This window comes from Nicotiana attenuata, chromosome 7 (assembly GCF_001879085.1).
Source record: "Nicotiana attenuata strain UT chromosome 7, NIATTr2, whole genome shotgun sequence".
NCBI lineage: Eukaryota > Viridiplantae > Streptophyta > Magnoliopsida > Solanales > Solanaceae > Nicotiana > Nicotiana attenuata.
Window position 1 is genome coordinate 44137075 of NC_031995.1, and position 21990 is coordinate 44159064.

At 40.5% G+C, this 21990-nt stretch overlaps 1 protein-coding gene across 1 annotated transcript; it reads left to right on the forward strand.

Moving 5' to 3' along the window:
* Window positions 14258-20724, forward strand: LOC109229000 (kinesin-like protein KIN-7G). The gene is made up of 13 exons (XM_019394291.1): window positions 14258-14758; window positions 15348-15437; window positions 15518-15618; window positions 15723-15836; window positions 15931-16012; window positions 16093-16160; window positions 16249-16314; window positions 16412-16536; window positions 16772-17108; window positions 17818-17922; window positions 17999-19144; window positions 19592-19914; window positions 20146-20724. The coding sequence occupies exons 1-13, from the start codon at window positions 14551-14553 to the stop codon at window positions 20462-20464; spliced, it is 3084 nt and encodes a 1027-aa protein (XP_019249836.1). The 5' UTR covers window positions 14258-14550; the 3' UTR covers window positions 20465-20724.

Below are 21990 nucleotides of genomic sequence, written 5' to 3' on the forward strand. Positions count from 1 at the left end.
TTAACGATTTATACATATTCAATGAATTTTTTACGACAAATACAGGTTTTGGACAAAAGTTACTGGTTTCGGCCAAACCCGCAAGTGCTATGCTAGCTCCGCCCCTGATTAGCATTATGCAATATAATGGTAATGCCAATTATTAAGAGAATATAAGCAAATTATGACAATATAAGTCGTTTCATCTGTATATCTACTCTCTTTCGATTCGTTCGAAAGGGTCCAAGAAATTTAAGTACCTTATGTTAAATGTTCAGTAGTGAATAGTTGGAAAGAAAAGGAATCGTTGGTTCACAGAATACTCAATTGGAAATTAAAGTGGGAGAAAGAGAAGACCAACTCCTTTTTTTATTTATAGAAAGAAAAAGTAGTGACAGGTAATAGATAAAGCTGCAAATAATGAGAAGTGGCCACATGCATGTGGACGGTCCTCTCTCCATTGTTAAATTGATCAGTTCCATAATGAATTGAGTAAGGAAGGAAATGATAAAGCTTCTCTTTTCCATGCACATGGCTTGTAATATTTTTTTCCCCCTTAGCCAAAGAGGTCCCCTCAACCCCCACATATTCTACCACTTTTACTTTTCTTTTTTCCCTAGACTAGATTCCCCAACTTAAGAAAATCAGAGAAAATAATTATGAAATCCTCCATTAGAACTGTTCATTATTGAAAGAAACAGAATAGGACAAAATATACAAATAGGAGAATCATGTTTATGTTGATGATAATAATGATTAAAGTCATAATTTCTAAGTTTAAAAGAATTTTTATATTATCAAATCATTCAAAGATAATTATATGCAACAGTGTCCATCCAAAGTGAAACTAGTTATCTGGAAAATAAAACAGATTATCTGCTACAATATGTTTGTTTATCTCAAATTCGGATAACAATTAAACTTATATTGTGGTTTTAAAGATATGTGATTTCGTCCAATACCAATTGATAAGCAAGAAAATAAATGAATAAATTAGAGAATAAAATAAATCAAACCAGTATGCTAGCTAGGTCTCGACCTCGACTCGGGATAGTCTCGAGGTGGAATAGTAAGAACAATAAATGACAAAGCAACTCTGATGAACAGTAAGTGAAATAACAGGAAAGTAACGAGTGTATATATTCTTCTTAGTGAACAGTGATGATTACAAATGAATGTGATCCCTCTTTATATAATAGAGGAGTCCTAAATAAGATACACTTCTAATTATAGTAGGAAACCACATTAACATCTGATTAACGCCGTGGATTGATCCGTTCCGAGATTCACGCCACGATCCACGACCAATCGCGGATATCTCGGCTTTTCCGTTATCAAGCTATACCGATGTCACTCGAAGTCTGTCTCTTTCTGGCCGCGATTGACGTCGACCTTGGTCCGAAAAGAGACTTCAATTCCGGACTCGACGTCCTAGCTCCTTGACACGACATTCCCATCTCGAGCGAATGATGAAATCGGGTAGCCCCGATTTTTACCGTTTACAAATAGTCCCCTCGTTTCTTAGAGTAAAGTGATAGGAAACGACTTGAGCCTCAATTTTCTGGAGACCCCAATAATGATGTCATCCCCGTGACGTAAGCGATTGAGGTGACTGCAACGTCCCGTCGCACAGTTCCCTAAACCATTAATGCTTGCCACTGGACGGTCAGCCACTAGCACCACCGAACGTCGCAGTAAATCTATAAATATAGGCTCTTTGGTTGAATCAAAATTTTATTTTCACCTCCACCAAGTTTTCTAAGTTTCTTACTCTCTCCATCTCTTCTATTTCACCACCCGTTGAGTAAACTTTGTTAGTATTAAGAATACCAAATTTCACCTCTTTCCGCTTCCTTCTACCTGAATTAATGGCGGAAACCTCCAAAACCATCCCACAAAAGGAAAAGGCTTCTTCATCGCGGCCAGCCGGTGATAAAACACCGGTGGAGCCACACATCGAGGAGTGCGTTCCGAGGTCGTGCGATCTTGCCCCCGATTTCAAGATCGAGAAACCCTCGTCTGTCCCTGGCCGATGCGAGCCGATGTCGAGATATATATGCTCGATAACTGAGGGCGATCTGAAGCAGGTAAAAAAAGATTGCCATTGGGAAGGCAAAGAGGTGGTGATCCCGACCCCTGAAGAGGACATCACCACTCATATGAAAGGGTTCTTGAGTGTTTACACTTACCTTTTTACGTTGGGTTCTGTTGACCCCGTTTCCTTGATTTCTGCCGCCAATACCAATTAACCTTGGGCCAGATTCATCCTTCCTTCTGGCGCATTATTATTTTGCTCCAATTCTTCATGAGCCAAGTCGAGGGGATGCCTTTTACCCTCGACCACCTTATTAGAATGCCTTTTACCAAGGTGCTATTCTCGAGTATAGATGAGGACAAGGACCGAGGATGGATGGGCCGATTTGTTCGAGTGAGGACTTCTGACATAATTCCGGCCGAGAAGATGCCGTTCCCTGAAGAGTGGAACATGAAACGTAAGCACGAATTTGCCTATTACTTCCGTCTACCGCTTTGTTTCTTTTGTCTTTTTGCACTAACATCCTTTCCTATGATATAATGATTTCTTGGATGCCCGGTGCAATCCCGGACCTTGAAGGCTGGGTTCGGAAGCTAGCCTCGACCTCTTCATACTCCGAGCATTGTTGGCGTGATTTGGCCAAGGGCCGATGGGAGGCCAAAAAACCATGGTAAGCTTCTCTATCGTGTTTGATGCCTTTCTGTGAAATATGTCTTTCTTATTTTCACTTGATTTCCTTTTATACAAGTCTCGGGGATGTTGCTGAAATGAGGCCGGCCCCACCTGGGGAGGAGGTGGCCCCTAAACCGCCTAAGGATAAGAAGAGGAAAAGGGTGTCGCCTTCAGATACTCCGAAGCCTAAGAAGAGCAAGACTTGTAAGTCGAAGAACGACTCCGCCTCTTTGTCTGCTGACGTAGCCCAAAAACTACGAGATGAAGAAGAGGAGGGGGAAGATGCTGACTGTGAGCTAGTGGCTCGAAAGAGGGGAAACGTCGAAGCTTCAAAAGCAGCCGAGCTAGTGATGGTCGAGCAGGCTCATCTTCGGACCGAGGAGGTCTCGGAAGATGGTTCGAGCAAAGTCCCCGAGTCATCGGGGGCCGAATATGTCTCCCACTGTGACGAACAACCGGCGAGTGTGCCTGAAGGGTTCGGTTCCGAGGCCCTTCTAAAAGGAAAGAATGCCCCAAATGACTTGCGTGGGGCAATCAATATTGACGATTCGCCGCCCGGCCCCATATTTTCTGAAGGGCAATTTTGGGAAGCACGGTCTATCCCCGATGTGGGAACGGCTGGAAGACATATTCCGTGGCTGCCTCGCAGGGATCGATGACGTTTTCGAACTAGATGCAACGATCATTTTTTATGAGGCTCATCGACTCCTGAACTAGGTAAATTTCATCCCCCTTTATTACGTTTGCTTTTATTTCCTTTTTTTTGATTTCTTTCCTTTCTCCATAGGCTGTGACGCTTCATCGGGAAGTGTTCACCAAATCCCGAGCTGAGCTGAACCGGTGTGAGGCTGATCTCAAGAGGCTTACGGAGGAGAGAGACGCCCTCAAACTCCTCTATGTGCAAAAAGAGGCGGATATCAGGGACCTCCGAGCTGAATTAGCAATAGCTCATAGAGCAGACCGATCTTATTGAGAAGGTAACGTAAATTTTTGGGGAGATTGACATAGCAATTTGATAGTGGCGACTAACACTTAGATCCTGCAGGTTCAGCAGAAGATCGAAAATATTGAGCAGCTTCGCGAGGAGGCTGAGGTGAAAGAGGCAGAGACTTTGGTGTGGAAGCAGAACATGGACCGTCTTTCCTCGGAGAAAGATACCGCTCGGTCCCAGCTATCTTCGGTTGAGCGTCAACTCCAAAGCATGAAGGAAGAGAGCTTGGCTCGAGCCAAGAAAATTGAAGAGCTCGAGGCTTGGCTGGTTGCTGAGCTTGCAAAGGCCGCATCAGTAGTAGAAAAAGTAAAGGCCGACGCGGAGGCGGTCGTGGCTGTCTACCGAGCCGACGCTGAAGCCGCTAATGCTCGAGCGAAGGAAATTTCCGATGCCGCTCAGGTTTGATTATCCCGCGTTGCCGAGCATGCTAAATGGCAGTCTCGGAGAGAGACTCTCGAGGAGGTTCATGCTCGTGGCTTTGACCTCACGACCGATATTGAGAATGCAAAAGTGCTAGAGGCCGAGGCCGAAGCTTTGCTCTCTGATGATGATGAATCCGGGCGTGTGAGCAGATCCGAGAGCGGAGAAGATGAAGATGAAGCTCCTGGGGAAGATTAGGCACTTAGAATTTTTTCCTTCTTTTTTGGATTTTTGTGTAATGCCCTAAGTGGTCTTTGTAAATACTCTTTCGTCTCTGATTTTTGTTTCGTGAAAACTTTGCTTTGCTTTTGCCTTATGATAATTCTGATATATTTTAGGTCTTGTGAGCAATTTGGCTCACTTCTTGCCTGGTGGAAATTTTCATTTTCATTTGTTTGTGAACTCGAAACTTAAGCGATTTGATCGTAGTTGGACTAATATAGTCTCTATCATCGAGTGAGTATTTGCTCGAACTCGGAGTAGAAGGAACCCTTACGTTTCGTTCGAGCGAGGACGGATTCTCGAACCCAAAACTATATAACGGCCCTTAGGCTCTTTGAATTGGGACGATATGGCCTTAAAAGAGTGGCTTCTTCCTTTTTTGGCTTAAAAAGAATAATCATATAAGAATTATTATGCCTTAGCACGAGGTAACTCTGTACCCATTAGGTTTCTCGAGGGTTAGAGTTATCGAAAACTTTGATATGCCTTAGCATAAATTTGTTCGAGAGTTCGAACAATTTAGTACCCCTTAAGGTTTTCGAGGGTTGATGTTGTCAAAACCCTTTTGAAATTTTGCCGAGGGTAGCCTTGTTTAACCGGTTTTGTGAAAATATTTGAAGGCCTGTTTTATTACGGAATTCGGACGTCTCCGAACCGTGTTAGTTCGGCCGTAGCCTTTAACTTGACATTTGCCCATTGGGCTTATTTCTCGATTATACTTCAAATTTGTTCGAAGTATCGGTCCCAAGTGGGTGGCCGTGGCCTATAAAATTGAGGATTGCCTTTTTAAGGTCTTAAGATTTTGAAGTTTAACATTTAGAGCATGTTTATTTTTGGACGACAGTCCCCGAGTACGGGGTTAATTGCTCGATCTTTAGTTGCGATTGGCTCTTGAGCCGGTTTTCGTAAAATATCATAAGTACGAAATTATGAAGTAGAAATTATACTGAGGCATGGAACATCTGATAAGGAAAAGGTACTTCTTTCAATAGATCGTTCATGCGTACATGTTTTGTCATTAGGGCTCGGGCAATCTACATGAGCACGGTTCGTTTGACCGTTTACAAAATTTTCCTATCCAGACCCTGTTGACACGAAGCATCTTCTTTGAAAACATAACATCCGAGGGTGATGCCCCCCAGTATTTGAGGTTGATTGTAAAAAAGCCTCGGATACTATTGAATTGTTCCCAGGTAGCACATATAATTTTTGCCTTGTTAAAAACCTCACCGGAAAAACCCATTTGGGATAAAAACCGATCTAAGGGAAAAAGAGTGCAACACGTGCTTTAAAACCTAGGGTCTTCGTGTTGAAGAGCTTCTCGACGTCTTCGATCGAACACCTGTAATAAGTTAGCACTAGATACAAATGAAAAGGCAGAAAGTCATACCTTAGCAATAATATCGTTTGAGAAGTGATATGTTCCAATTGTTCGGAAATTGTTCACCCTCCATTGTGCCAAGTTTTTAAGATCTCTTTCCGATGACACCGAGGACCTGGTATGGTCCTTCCCAATTTGGGCCGAGCTTCCCTTCGTTCGAGTCTCAGGACTAAGTCCCCTATTTTGAAGTGTCGAAGATTGGCCCTTCGATTATAATATCTTTCGGTTCGCTGTTTCTGGACGACCATTCGAACGAGGGCGGTTTCCTGTTTTTCGTCTAACAATTTGAGGTTTGTGCTCATAGCCTTGTGGTTTGATTCTTCCGTTGTATATCGAAACCTGATGCTTGGTTCCCCGACTTCGACCGAGATCAGAGCTTCGACGCCATATACTAAGGAGAACGACGTTGTCCCTGTACTGGATTTTGTCGTTGTTCGATATGCCCAAAAGGACTTCGGCCAAAATTTCTCTCCATTTCCCCTTAGCGTCGTTCAACCTTTTCTTTAGGTTTTGAATGATGGTCTTGTTCGTCGATTTGGCATGTCCGTTCCCACAAGGATAATATGGCGTAGATAGTATCCTTTTTATTTTGTGATCCTCGAGGAACTTTGTTACTTTGCTGCCGATAAATTATTTCCCATTGTCGCACATTATCTCGGCGGGTATCCCGAATCGACATACGATGTGATCCCAGATGAAGTCTATAACTTCTTTCTCTCTAACTTTCTCGAAAGACTGTTCCTCAACCCATTTAGAGAAATAGTCAATCATAAATAAAATGAACTTAACTTTACTTGGGGCCGATGGCAGAGGACTAACGATGTCCATCCCCTATTTCATGAATGGCCACAGGGATAGGACTGAATGAAGTTACTCTCGGGGTTGGTGGATCATCGGCGCATGCCTATGGCATTTGTCACATTTTCGAATGAACTCCTTAGTTTTTTTTCCCATATTGTCCCAATGATATCCTGCTCTGATGACTTTGTGAACCAGTGATTCGGCGCCGTAATGGTTCCCGCAAGTGCCTTCATGGACTTCTCGTAGAACATAATCGGTGTCCCCTGGTCCCAAACATCTGCTAATGGTCCGTCGAATATCCTTCTGTATAATGTTCCATCTTCAGCCAATGTGAATCGAGCAGCTTTTGTTCGTAGGGCCCTCGATTCTTTAGGGTCCGATGAGAGCCTTCCGTTTTTCAAGTACTCGATATATTTATTCCTCCAATCCCAAGTTAAGCTTGTGGAGTTTATCTCAGCGTGACCTTCTTCGATCACGGATCTCGAGAGTTGAACGATAGTCCCCGAGCTAATTTCGTCCTCCTCGACTGATGACCCCAAATTTGCAAGAGCATCGGCTTCACTCTTCTGCTCGCAAGGTACGTGCTGCAAGGAGCATTCTTTAAAACGGTGCAAAGTCACATGTAGCTTGTCCAAATACCTTTTTATTCTATCCTCTCGAACCTCGATGGTTTTTTTACTTGGTTTACTAGCGGCAAAGAGTCACATTTGGCTTCAATGACTTCCGCCCCCAAGCTTTTAGCTAGTTTGAGACCTGCAATCACGGCATCGTACTCGGCCTCATTGTTAGTCAACTTAGAAGTTTTGATTGATTATCTAATAGTTTTGCTTTTGGGTGGCTTCAAAATGATGCCTAGCCCGGACCCCTTCACATTCGAAGCGCCGTATGTGAAAAGGATCCACACCCCTGATGATGTGCCTGATTTTAACAAGAGTTCCTTCTTGACTTCGGGTACGAGGGTTGGCGTGAAATCGGCCACGAAGTCTGCTAAAATTTGAGACTTGATGGCCGTTCGGGTTTGATATTTGATATCGCACCCACTGAGTTCGATGGCCCATTTGGCCAATCGGCCCGATAGTTCGGGCTTATGCAAAATATTTCGAAGCGGGTAAGTTGTTAATACACATATGGGGTGAAATTGAAAATACGGTTTTAGCTTCCTAGAGGTGCTTATCAGTGCAAGTGCCAATTTCTCTAAGTGTGGATATCTAGTTTCTGCTTCTCCTATAGTTCGACTTACATAATAAACAGGGAATTGCGTACCTTGCTCTTCTCGAACCAGGACACCACTTACCGCGATCTCTGAGACTACCAAGTACAAGTAGAGTTTTTCATCTGCCTTTGGAGTATGAAGCAATGGTGGACTCGAGAGGTATCTCTTCAATTCTTTTAACACGTGTTGGAATTCCGGGGTCCAGGAGAAATCATTCTTCTTTTTGAGTAAAGAGAAGAATCTATGACTCCGATCCGACGATCTCGAGATGAATCGGCCTAAGGTAGCTATCCGCCCTGTTAGTCTTTGCACGGCTTTAATGTTGTGCACGACAATGATGTCTTCGATAGCCTTAATTTTATCGAGGTTGATCTCTATTCCCTGATTCGACACCATGAAGCCAAGGAACTTGCCTGAACCGACCACAAAAACGCATTTCTCAGGGTTGAGCTTCATGTTGTACTTTTTCAGTATCTCGAATGTTTCCTGCAAATGTGTCAAATGGCCCTCTGCGCGGAGGGATTTAACTAGCATGTCATCAATATATACTTCCATTGACTTACCTATTTGTTCTTCGAACATTTTATTTACTAGGCGTTGTTAGGTAGCTCCTACGCTTTTTTAGCTCGAAGGGCATTACATTATTACAATATGTTCCATACTTGGTGATAAACTAAGTCTTTTCTTGGTCTTCCGGGTTCATTTGAATTTGATTTTACCCGGAATAGGCATCGAGAAAACTAAGGATCTTGTGGCCGGCTGTGGCGTCGATCATGCGATCGATGTTAGGTAGTGGAAAAGAATCTTTGGGACATGCCTTGTTCTGTTTTTTAGGAACTAAGACTACATTGGCTAACCATTTGGGATATTTCACTTCCCGAATGGACCCTATTTTGAGAAGTTTAGTTACCTCGTCCTTTATGAATGCGTGCTTTACCTCGGACTGGGGCCTTCACTTTTGTTTCACCGGTAAGAACTTTGGGTCCAGTCTTAGTCGATGTGTTGTTATCTCCGGTGGGATCCCTGTCATGTCTAAGTGGGACCAAGCAAAATAATCCATGTTATCAATAAGAAATTGAATAAGCTTTTTCCTGAGTTCGGGGGTTAATCCCGTTCCCAGGTATACCTTTTGCTGGGACAGGTACTCGATCAATATAACTTGTTCCAGCTCTTCGACCGTTGATTTGGTGGCGTCGGAATCTTCGAGAATAACAAAAGTTCTAGGGGTCGAAAAATCTTCTTCTTCCTATTTCGTTTCCTGCTTCTCCGATTCGGTCAGGGCTGGTGGCGGTGATTGCTATTTGTCTTCCTGTTTACCTTTAATGCTCGATCCTTCCGATGTTGATAGCGGCGATATTGGTATTACCTCATCGACCCCGAATATTTCTTTTGCAGCATGCTGCTCCCCGTACACTGTTTTTACCCCGTCCGACGTCAGGAATTTCATCATTTGGTAGAGAGTCGAAGGGACTGCCCTCATGTTGTGGATCCAAGGCCTCCCGAGCAGGGCGTTGTACCTCATGTCGCCCTCGATTACGTGAAACTTTGTATCTTGAATAGTTCCAGCCACGTTCACCGGTAGGATAATCTCTCCTTTAGTTGTTTCACTGGCCATATTGAAACCATTCAAGACCCAAGTTGCGGGCACGATCTGATCTTGTAGGCCGAGCTGCTCCACGACCATTGATCGGATGATATTTGCCGAGCTACCTGAATCCACTAAAACACGCTTGAACTTTATTTAATAAGATAGAAATTACGAGAGCGTCGTTGTAAGGCTGAGAAATTCCTTCTACTTCCTCGTCGTTGAATGATACGGTGCCTTCTGGCACATAGTATGGGGTCCGTTTCTTCCTAGTAATTGATACCTTAGTGCGTTTGAACACGGGCCCTTGTGGAATATCGACTCCTCCGATGATCATATGAATTACATGCTGCGGCTCCTCCTGTTCGTTTTTCCTGTTGGCGTCCCTTTCCCTGAAATGATTCTTGGCTCGATCACTTAGGAATTCTCGAAGATGGCCCTCATTGAATAAACGGGCTACCTCCTTTTTCAATTTCCTGTAATCCTCGGTCCTGTGACCATGCGTGCCATGATATTTACACATCAGATTGGGTTCCTTTGGGAAGGATCGGTCTGTATGGGCCTGGGCCATCTGGTATCTTTGATTCTTCCAATTGTTGATACAATGCCTGGCGCATTGACACTAAAATTATACTCCGATAATTGAGGAGCCTCTATGGGGTCGGCGTACTTATCAAAACCACTTTTGCTCATGAGTCCCCGAGAATTATGTCCTCGATCGCTTCTCCAATCGTTCCGGGCGAAATTGCATCCCAGACCACTGTTCCTACATCTGAGGTGTACGGTTGATATCTGTCTTTGTTCGATATTGGCTCTCTGTCGATGTCCCTCTGAATTTTCGGCGGCTGACCTGTTTGGGTGCATTGATCCGGAAGGAGCTCCTAATTGGTCATCCTCGACCCTGATCTTCGACTGGTACCGATTGTGTACATCTGCCCAAGTTACAGCCGGATATTTGATTATATTTTACTTCAGTTGACGTGATGCTATCGAAATTCGTTCATTTAATCCCTGAGTGAAAGCTTTAACGACCCAATCATCTGTGATCGGTGGCAACTCTATGCGTTCCATTTGAAATCGGGATACAAACTCCCTCAACATTTCATTATCCTTCTGTCTCACTTTGAAAAGGTCTGATTTCCTTGTCGCAACCTTTATGGCTCCGTCATGTGCCTTTACGAATGAGTCTGCCAACATGGCAAACGAGTCGATGGAATTTGGTGGTAGATTATGGTACCAAATCATTGCTCCCTTTGATAGGGTTTCCCCGAACTTCTTCAATAAAACAGATTCGATCTCATCATCTTCCAAGTCGTTACCCTTGATGACGCATGTGCAAGAGGTGACATGCTCGTTGGGATCAGTGGTCCCATTGTATTTAGGTATGTCCGGCATACGGAACTTCTTTGGAATGGGTTTCGGATCCGCACTCGGAGGGAACGGCTTTTGTACAAATTTCTTTGAATCCATCCCTTTCAAGATTGGCGGTGCCCCCGGTATCTGATCAACTCGGGAGTTGTATGTTTCCACTTTTTTATCATTAGCTTCGATTTTCTTCTCTCCTGACTCAATTTTTTTGGTGAGCTCCTCGAGCATTTTCATTATTACAGGATCGGTCCCCGATTCATTACCATTCGACCTCTCTGACACTGGCTCGGTACGACGAGTGATTTCTCGCTCGACCCCACTCGGAGCTCTATGTTGATGTTGTAGCTGAGTAATAACGGCTTGCTGAGCCTGTAGCATCTCGAATATCACTTGGAGGCTGACTCCTCTGTCTCCTCTGCCCTGTGTACCTTAGCCACCAGATCGGCCTTCTCTGCGTACACCCCCTTCGGGGTCCGCGCCTAGGTCCATATTTAAAAGCAACATGCAAACTGACATCGACTAGATTGGCAACCGGTGCTCCCCCGAGATTAGCCTGTGGCACCTCGGCTCCTGGAGCAATTACATTGTCGTTTTCCCCGTGAAACCCGAGGCCATTGTCACCATGTGTGGGTGCATTTTGTGAGTTTGACATGTTTTAACCTGAGAGCAAAGATACTTGACAAGAACAAGTGTAAAACAATGTGTGTTATCAGAATCAGCACCGAACAATCACTATTATCATTAGCCCTACGGTGGGCGCCAAACTGTTTACCCTCAAATTCGGATAACAATTAAACTTATATTGTGGTTTTAAGGATATGTGATTTCGTCCGATACCAATTGATAAGCAAGAATATAAATGGATAAATTAGAGAATAAAAGAAATCAGACCAGTATGCTAGCCAGGTCTCGACCTCGACTCGGGATAGTCTCGAGGTGGAATAGTAAGAACAATAAATGATAAAGCAACTCTGATGAACATTAAGTGAAATAACAAGAAAGTAACGAGTGTATATATTCTTCTTAGTGAACAATGATGATTACAAATGAATGGGATCCCTCTTTATATAATAGAGGAGTCCTAAATAAGGTACACTTCTAATTATAGTAGGAAACCATATTAACATCTGATTAACCGCCGTGGATTGATCCGTTCTGAGATTCACGCCATGATCCTTGACCAATCGCGGATATCTCGACTTTTCCGTTATCAAGCTATGCCGATGTCACTCGGAGTCTGTCTCTTTCTGGCCGCGATTGACGTTGACCTTGGTCCGAAAAGAGACTTCGATTTCGGACTCGACGTCCTAGCTCCTTGACGCGACATTCCCATCTCGAGCGAAGGATGAAATCGGGTAGCCCCGATTTCTACCGTATACAATGTTAAAATATATTGATAGTGCAAAAAATAGTTAAGCTCTCAATGGATATAAGTTAAATTCTACTAATGATTAAGCATATGCCTGCTATGGAATAATGACAGAAGGAATTTTAGTGACTGAAATTTTGAATTTAGCCATAAATACCAACTTAGTACATGAAGATAACAGTGTAACAGATTGTCAGTCATTAGGCTCCACAGGGATAACACGAGTTGGACTTAAAAGGATCTTCACCTACTAGCATTCATTGTCTTCATATATTTATCTCTGGTTAGGTGAAACTATGCATTAGTGTCTTCGGGTAAATGGGACTTATTTTTGGGCCCAACATAAAAGTGAAAATGATGTTTTAGCTTTTGATTAATCACCTAAACTTCATGTCTTTTATGTGTTGACTTCTAATACTACAGTTGTTCCATTGCTGAATATAAATATCAATACAATATATGAACAAAGATAATCAATTGCAAAAGTCTAGAAGAAGAAAAGCATGGGATAACTCTTGATTCCGTGTAATCACATACTTATTGTAATTTAAAAAAGGTAGTCAAGTATTCCGCATTCACTAAGGTTCGGGGAAGGGCCGCACCCCAAGAGGTGTGATGTAGTCAGACTATTCTAGTATAAGCATTAATGGCTGATTCCACGACTCGAACTTGATAGACCATACGGAAACAACTTTAACGTTGCTCCAAGCTCACTTCTAAATAGCCCTTTCCTTTTATCGTGAAGTAATAAAATTCTGTCATAGTATTCTATGTACCTGAAAATATGTGGTTTACTTGTTCCTAAAATCCACAAATTTGTACTCCCTCCGGTCCAAAATAAGTGATTTTTTGAATGTTTTTACACAGATTAAGAAATTCACCTTTTAGCATTAATTACTAATGGAATTGACCATATTAACCTTTACTATATCACATAAACACTCCTAACACATATTCCAACACTATTTACTTCAAGGACAATGTAGGAAAAAAATAATTAATTCATCCTTGAAATATGGAAAAATCACTTATTTTGGACCACAAGAAAAAGGCCAAAAAATCACTTATTTTGGACCGGAGGGAGTAGTTTTTAATGATTAAAGATGACAAATATGTTTAAGAGTGAGCCTTACTTTTCTGTTGACATTTCTAATAATGTAATATCTTTATTTTTTTTTAAAATTCTTTCTTGAACTCCATATTTAATTTGTGGCTGGGCATTGCTTTTACAACTAACCAAAAGTTGACGTTTAAGCTGATAAAGACTGTTCATCTTTAATGTCAACCTATCTTTCTTTATTTCAAACGAAAAAAATGCTGCACTACTTTTTTTGTGTGTGTAAAATAAAGTCTAGGCATGAATATTAAGGATTCTTCTTAGTTTTGACCTTTATCTAATGAAATGGTCAGTCCACCGAATTGATTGAGTCAGGGCGAAAATAATTTAATTGAAATAGAAGAAATCCATTAACTTTAATTTGGTAACCAGTTACAATGAGATCTAACGTGAATAACAACAATTAACTAACGATTAGTTAATGTTTAATGTAATGATAAACACAAAATAAAAAGTGATTAATTAGCTAAGCTGTTGTTCGATCTGGTTGTTATGTTTGCAACGTAAATTAGAAAGAAATTCAAGACAACCAAAAATTAAAGAACAGAAGTAAAAACAAAGGAAAAATAAATAATATAGAAAATTAGGACTGTTATCTTTTCATCTTTGCTAGCATCAACCAACCGATGAAAAAGATAAAATACCCAACTTTGTTCTTTTTTAAAAAAAAAAATTCAAAAAGTATTTCTCTTCTAATTTCTACTTATATTTAAATAATTCTCTAATTCTGTTTACTTTCTGTCTCTTTCTTCTTTTCTCTGAGATCATCTTCCAAACAGTGGAGAAACAGAAAAAGAGATATTGTCAAATGGTGCTTAGTATTTTTCATCAAAAAACTATCAAATCAACTTTCCATGAAAACGACCCTGACTATAGAATAATTCCACAATTTGCCAGGTGTAAAAGACAACAATAAAATAAAATAGAAAGTTATTTTGGTCATAATATGTAAATAAAAAAGTGCATACTATTATTATATTAATGCATGACTATATTCTCAACCTAATCCTTCGTTTTGTTGTGAAAACCAAAGGTTAAGGAACATTCATAAGAATCAAGACACAGACTGACAGACTGTTAATGGGGACCATAGCTAACCCATAAATCCAACAATATTTTTAACTCTAAAAATAGCATAGAAAAAAAAAACATAAATGCATGAGACAAAAAACAATTAGACCCATAATATATACTCCCTTCTTATCATTCATGTTCCATTGACTACTCATCATCAGCTTCATTTCAATTCACAGAATGTGATCATTGAATAATGCACCAAAATATGCTTACCCTTTACTTCTTTTTCAAGAATGCAACCCTTAAAAATGTGATATATCATATTTATATACACTTAGTTTGAGATTTTAAGCATAATTTTGAGGTTGGGGTTGAGTAGAATGGGTACAATTGATGAAGTGGCGCGAGAGGCTGGAGGCTGTGACGAGAGAATTTTAGTGTCGGTGAGGCTAAGGCCTTTGAATAATAAGGAAATTTTCAGAAATGATGTTTCAGATTGGGAGTGTATTAATGACACTACCATTATTTACAAGAATGTTAATCTTTCTGTGTCTGAACGTTCTATGTATCCCTCTGCCTATAGTTTTGGTAAGTCTTTAGGAATTTGATGGTTTATTTCTTCATATTATTCCTGATTTTAAGTCTTAATTTTTTGTTCAATTCTGCTTTTCTGTGATCTCTGGTAGAGTCTAATTTACTTGGAGGTCTTGTAATTTGCTTTTTCTTATACTTTTTGCTTGTTCATTCATTATTTGGTGAATTTTTGTTCAGCAACTCATGTTGTTAAATTCGGCTTTCTCTATTTTATTTGCATTAGCTGTTTAATCAGAGAATTCTGTAATGAGGCTTTTTCAAGTTTATTTTTATTAATTGTGATTTAAGTTCTACTGTGTTTTCCAGCCGATGGTCTATCGGAAACAGTCTCTCTTCCCTTCCAGGGTAGGGGTAAGGCTGTGTACATTTTACCCTCCCCATACTCCACTTGTGGGAAATCACTGGGTTTGTTGTCGTAAGTTCTACTGTGCAAAGTCAGGAAAGAAAGCTTTTTACAGCCTCAAAAAATCTGCTTTACCATAATAGGATATTACCAATTGCTATTTTTATGGCTTGCATACTATAACTATGATTCTCTCAGTTGACATTGTTCTGTTTTTTTTGGTTATAATTTTGCTTCCAGACAGGGTATTTAGGCCTAATTGCTCCACAAGACAGGTATATGAAGAAGCAGCTAAAGATGTTGCTCTTTCGGTCGTTAGTGGATTCAATTGTGAGTAAGAAAAACATTTTCTTTTTCTTTAGTCCATCTCCTATATTATTTTTATCTGAAACAATTTATGTATTTGCTAGCAAGTGTATTTGCATATGGCCAAACAAGCAGTGGAAAGACATTTACTATGACTGGTATAACTGAATATGCAATAGCAGACATATATGACTATATTCAGAAGGTAAACTCATTACCTTGAGATCACTTGTTTATAGTATCTCCATTCCTTATCTCCAAGGCTTTTTCGCTTGCTTACTGATTATCTAGTTATACTACTATTTGTAGCACGCCGAGAGAGACTTTATCTTGAAGTTCTCTGCTATGGAGATTTACAATGAATCTGTCCGAGATCTCCTAAGTGCAGATAGCACTCCTCTTAGACTTCTAGATGACCCTGAGGTTAGTTATCTTTTCTGATCAACAAATGTTTAGTGTTCCTTTTTCTTTCTCGTCTTCTTTTTCCCTTTAAAATCTCATAAAGCAACTTTGACAGAGAGGGACAATTGTTGAGAAACTCACAGAGGAAACATTGAGGGACTGGAACCATGTGATTCAGCTCCTTTCTATTTGCGGAGGTAAGAGATGAAAGATTAGTGGAATGTATACAGAGGTGGGTTGGAAGAGTAGTTGATTGATATTGATTGAACTTTTGCAGCTCAAAGACAGATTGGGGAGACTGCACTAAATGAGACCAGCTCCAGATCTCACCAAATTATCAGACTGGTAAAATAACTTAATATTACTCTTGTGCAACTGCTAACAAGTTATTAACTTATAAAATATTACAGTTTTGACACATTACTTATTGCAGACAATTGAAAGTTCTGCTCGTGAGTATTTAGGCAGGGACAACTCCAGTACTCTTTCAGCTACTGTGGTATGAAAATGTGTCTCCAGAAGATAGTTGCTACTTAGTGTTGTCTTGTTGGTACATCATACTAATAACGGCTTTCTTTTTCACCGGGGAAACACAGAATTTTGTTGATTTAGCTGGAAGTGAGCGTGCATCTCAGTCCTTGTCAGCTGGGGCAAGGCTGAAAGAGGGCTGTCACATAAATCGCAGTTTGCTGACCTTGGGCACTGTTATACGTAAGCTAAGGTTGTTCTAACTTTCTTGCTGCCCTTCTAAGTGTGATATGATTGTTGTAAGAGTTCGTGTGTTCTGGTGCAAACTTACTATTGGTCGATGACTGCGCTTCAATCTTGTAATGCTGGCACTTTAAAAAAAACAAGCCAGGCATTGCATTCAGCTGTGTATCATATAAGTCAGTTGAATCAATTGTGCAGTCCTCTTACATTGCCACTAATGCAAGTTGTTATATAATTTAATACAGCAAGAGTAGGAATGGTCACATTCCTTTCCGAGATTCCAAGTTAACTCGGATATTGCAACCGTCATTGGGTGGCAACGGTAGAACTGCCATCATCTGTACGATGAGCCCTGCACGAAGTCATGTTGAGCAATCAAGGAACACTCTTCTGTTCGCAAGTTGTGCGAAGGAAGTAACTACTACTGCCCAAGTGAACGTAGTCATGTCAGATAAAGTGTTAGTGAAGCATTTGCAGAGGGAGTTGGCGAGATTGGAGAGTGAGTTAAAGAGTCCTATACCTTCTTTATTCCCTTCAGATTATGAAGCATTACTGCGAGAGAAGAACAAGCAAATAGAACAGGTACCGCATCTTGATAGATGATCACATGTATTTGCATGAAGGATATATTTAGAGTTCTTAATTCTCCTCTCTCACATGCCAAATTATGGTACCTCCTTTCCAAGTTTTAATATCCTATTGCTTTACTTGGAAACTTTCACTTGTTTCCTCACCCTAGAGAAGTGACAATTGTATTCTGTTGTTATGGGAACTTCTACTCTGTGCATGTGAGTGCGCCAGTGTGTGTGTGTGTGTGAGAGAGAGAGAGAGAGAGAGAGAGAGAGAGAGAGAGAGAGAGAGAGAGAGAGAGAGAGAGAGAGAGCAATTGTCTGGCCCCATAACATGGTGACAGGTGTCAGCAAAATTGGTATGATTGCATTAAACAAAGATAAAAAGGTACTGTCAGAACTAAACAGGAAATTGAAGCTACAAGAACTTTGCAGAAGCAAACTTTCAAATATTTGAAAAAATTCGCGCATGGAAGATGTAACCTTCATATAACTAGGAAGTTAATTTCTAGCCTTTTTCTTAAATTGAAAACAAGTACTAATATTTTGCATCTGACATGCTTTTGAGTATTCCGCATCTTTATTGAATTGGATCAAAATCTTGTTTTCTTCTATCTCAAAAAAAAATCTTGTTTTATTGGAAAAATTTACCTGACTATTTTACAGCTGCCTACTGTTTAGACAGCTTGGACCGTTGATCATTTTGGCATCTCATTTTGTAGATGGAGAAGGAAATAAAGGACTTGACTTTGCAGCGTGACATTGCTCAGACTCAAGTTAAAGAAATGCAACAAATGCTTGGAGATGATGCAAGTTTATTGATGCAGGTATATATGCTACCTAGACTGCTAATTTGTGTCTATGTATTTACGCTTTCAATGCTAAAGGCACTTCGCACTACAGGTTGGTTTTGGAAACTACCCAAATCTGCGTGTGCGGAGATCACCAGATTATAGAAGCCGGATGCAAGTGTCAATATTGTCAGACACCCCATCTATCGATGCTGATGTTAGAACATGTTCAGATGGACATAGCAGGAGTAGCTCTGAGGACCAAATTATACGCGTGCCAGAGTTTGAAGAGAACTTTCTCCATAAAAGTTCATCTCCAAGGTTGTTAGCCGGCAGTTCAAATTATAGTGAAAGTGATTCATGTGAAGGATGGGATGAGATTGAAAAACAAAGTAATGGAACTTCAGAAGACCTATTCAAGGAAGTTCATTGCATTGAAACCGAGGAATCAAGTGTGAAGGGAAAACAAGAATCCAATTTTCCATCTCCAGAAGAAAGCAGTAGATTTCCAGCTGAAATGACAGCAGAATATGGAGACAGAGCTGATAAGGAAACAATATCACCTCCGGCTGATGACCATAGAAGATCAGTACCCCCTTCACTCAAGGAAGATGGAGAATTGACATTGTTACCCTGTAAAGAAGAGCACGAATTTGTTGCATTACCATCTTTTGAGGAAAAAAGGAAATCTAATGAAGATGCATTGTCACTTCCCTCGAAGGATCTCCAAACCCTTGAATCCGCAAAGTTCAGTGACAGTAGAAAGTCAGTAACATTGCCACTGAAGGAAGAAAAAGCAGAGAAAGAAGAGAAAGAGCTGGTGTGCACATTTGACGCTCCTTCTCCAGCAAATTTATCCTCACCATGTGAGCTCATTGGCGAATCACCACGCTCAAGAAACTTGAAATTGTGTAGAAGTAGAAGCTGTAAAGCTAGCCTAATGGCTGATGTATCCTCATATTTTGAGGAACTTGCCACAGATGAAATTACTCCGCCATCTGTGCCAGAAAGAAATTTCAGTGCAAGACCAAAAGGTTGGGAAATCAAAATATGTCCCCTAAACTTTACCTCTGATGTTGGGGACTCTCCAGAGAAGGACTCCACCGTTTATGGCGAGGTTGCTGTCAATATTGGGCTTGAAGTGTCTAAAGGGGAAGATACAACTTATGAAAATGTCATGGATGTAGATGATACATGTGATTCAGGGAGCAGTGAGAAAGATGAACTTCAACCTGAAAAGGAGGTTAAAGAATGCCCTGTGAGTAATTATCATTTCTTCTCTCTACTTGTCATTTTAAGCATTCTGACATATTTCTCTAGTCTTATCTGTTCATACTTCCGGCCATTCATGGAATTTCTACTGTATGATGATGAATTTATATGCTTGTTTTTTGAATTTATTATTCTTCTATCCCTTACTGAAAATTTCCAGCTCCTTTAGAATACAAGCTTCACCTAAGTTTGATAATTATAATGTCCCGAGATTTTCACATAAACATTGTTCTTTCATGGTTGATATTCATGGAATGAAAAGGTTAAGTGTATCAGAGTTTTATATGTGAATGTTTTGACTGAAAAAGAAAAGAGGAAAACCCTTAAATTTGGGAAGTCGGATTACATTCCTTGGGCTTACACGCACTGTTTAAATGGTATCAGATAACATTTCCTTAATTTATGACTAATATGTGCTTGTTGTATATAACAGGTTCATGAGGCTGAACCAGAGGATCATAAACTGTCAAAGTGTGTCAGAGATGTCGGTCTGGATCCAATAGAAGATGAACTTAAAAGTCTTTCCAGCTGGACCTCAGAGTTCAAGATACTACAGAAAGAGATTATGGAACTTTGGCATGTTTGCAACATTTCCCTCGTACACAGAACATATTTCTTCCTTCTTTTCCAAGGTGATGATCCTAAGGACGCTGTATATATGGAGGTCGAGATCAGAAGACTGACCTTCCTCAACGACATATATACACGTGGAGAGAAAACTGTGGTCAATGGCAGGACTTTGTCCCTTGCACAAAGGTAAGAATCACATCCGACTCTGAAAACATTTAACAATTGTAAGGAAAAAAGAAAAGACAATCATTCCTTACAAATGCACTATCTTTGTACCTAAAAGCATGATAACAGGTCATGTGTTTGCATTTAATGGACCAGTCTTGTACTTGGTATGTTGAATGCAAAAGCAAAAGATGCTAGATAGTACGAACAAAAATTTGGACTAATTGAAAACTTGTTTGATCTGGAAAACAGCATGAAAGACCTTCGGCAAGAGAGATGGATGCTGCGCAAGCAAATGCTGAGGAAGCTAACAGAAGAAGAACGAGAAAGCCTGTACCTAAAGTGGGGCATTCGGATCAATAGCAAACTTAGGAGGTTACAATTGGCTCAGCGTTTGTGGAACAAGACAGATGATATGAACCACATTGCAGATAGTGCTTACCTGATAGCAAAATTAACCGGATTGATGAAGCCAGGGCAGGCTCCCAAGGAGATGTTTGGTCTTGATTTTTCACCTAGACCATCTAGAACTTATAGCTTCACACGTAGCTTGATATCTTCTCTCTTGTAAAAAGTCAGGTCAATAGTTGAGTTGGAAACACTTGGTGTTCTGATTTTTAACTGTTAGTGAGTTTGAGTTTTCTTTGTTTGTTTGTTTTTCGGTGGTGAACTGGTGATCACTGGTGAGATTCTGATTGTAATTGGTTTTGTAGAATTGTAGAGGAGTCCCAATTTGATCTACTGAATGTAAAAAGAGTGTAACATACCTACATCATATATATAGACTGGCTATTCCTCAACTATGTCATTAGAAAGAAGGATTAAAGTGAAGCTTTTCAAATCCCTGTCCAAACTGTCTGTGCCGCTTTCTACTCCAGTAGTACTCCTTTGGCAAGATCAAGCTCTCCATAGCTAATGGTACCATGTATAAGGACTTCCTTTCCGTGAGCAAGAATGTTTTGCATATTATTATTCTTAGGATTGTAAACAACAACTTTTTTCTTAAGATCGTCTATTATCAAAATTAGTTCTCCATCTCCAATCAGTGTCATGAAAAAGGACACTACAATTCTATAAGATTTATTTCTAAATTCCTTACGAAAAATAAGAATGTCCACGATTCTTTTACTCCATATACTCTCATGGCTAATATCTCAACACCCCCCTTATCATCTTCCAGGCAAGCCGTACTTAGACATTCATTTAAAACTCCTAAACCAACTATTCTCCTTGATCACACTTAGGCTTAGGGACGAGAAACATGTGGAACTTTTTAGAGATAGGATCAAAACAAATCACTGTATTAGGAGGACCAAAACTATCCCAAATACTCTCGTCTTCACTATCATCGTCTTCACTAAAGTGGGGCTTTTTAACCCTTACCCTATAGTGAAGTCATCAATGAAATGTTGTAATCCCATCATACACACAGTAGATATCATAAGGGAATTTGACTTGCCTCCATCTTTTGTCTTCAAGACCGGCAACTATAACAAACTCACCACCATAATTCAGGGTTTGTGTAACGATCCCACCGGTCGTTTTGAGCTCTAGCGCATCGTTCGGTAGTTTGAGGCCATGAGTAGCTTCACTTCAGGTATTATAACTTGTAGGAGTCGTCGGAATTGAATTTCGGGAAGTTCGGAGTTGATTTGGAAAGAAAATTCCAATTTCGGAAGCTTTAAGTTAGAGGAATTGACAAAGGTTTGACTTTTGAGTAAACGACCTCGGAATCGCGATTTGAAGGTTCCAACAGATTCGTATGATAATTTTGCACTTGGGAGTATGTCCGGATCGGGTTTTGGATAACCCGAGAGCGTTTCGGCACCTATTGTGGAAAGTTGGCATTTTGGAAGGATTTCATAAATTTGGGTTGAAGTGCATTTCAATGTTATCGATGTCCGTTTGGTGATTTCGGTAGTGGGAGCGCGTCCAGATATGGACTTGGAGGTCCGTATGTCGTTACGGGGTCATTTGGCGAAAGTTGGAAATTTGAAGCTTTTTGGAAAGTTTGACCGGGAGTGGACTTTTTGATGTCGGGGTGGGATTCTGATTCCGTAAGTTGGAGTAGGTCCATAATATCAAATGTGACTTGTG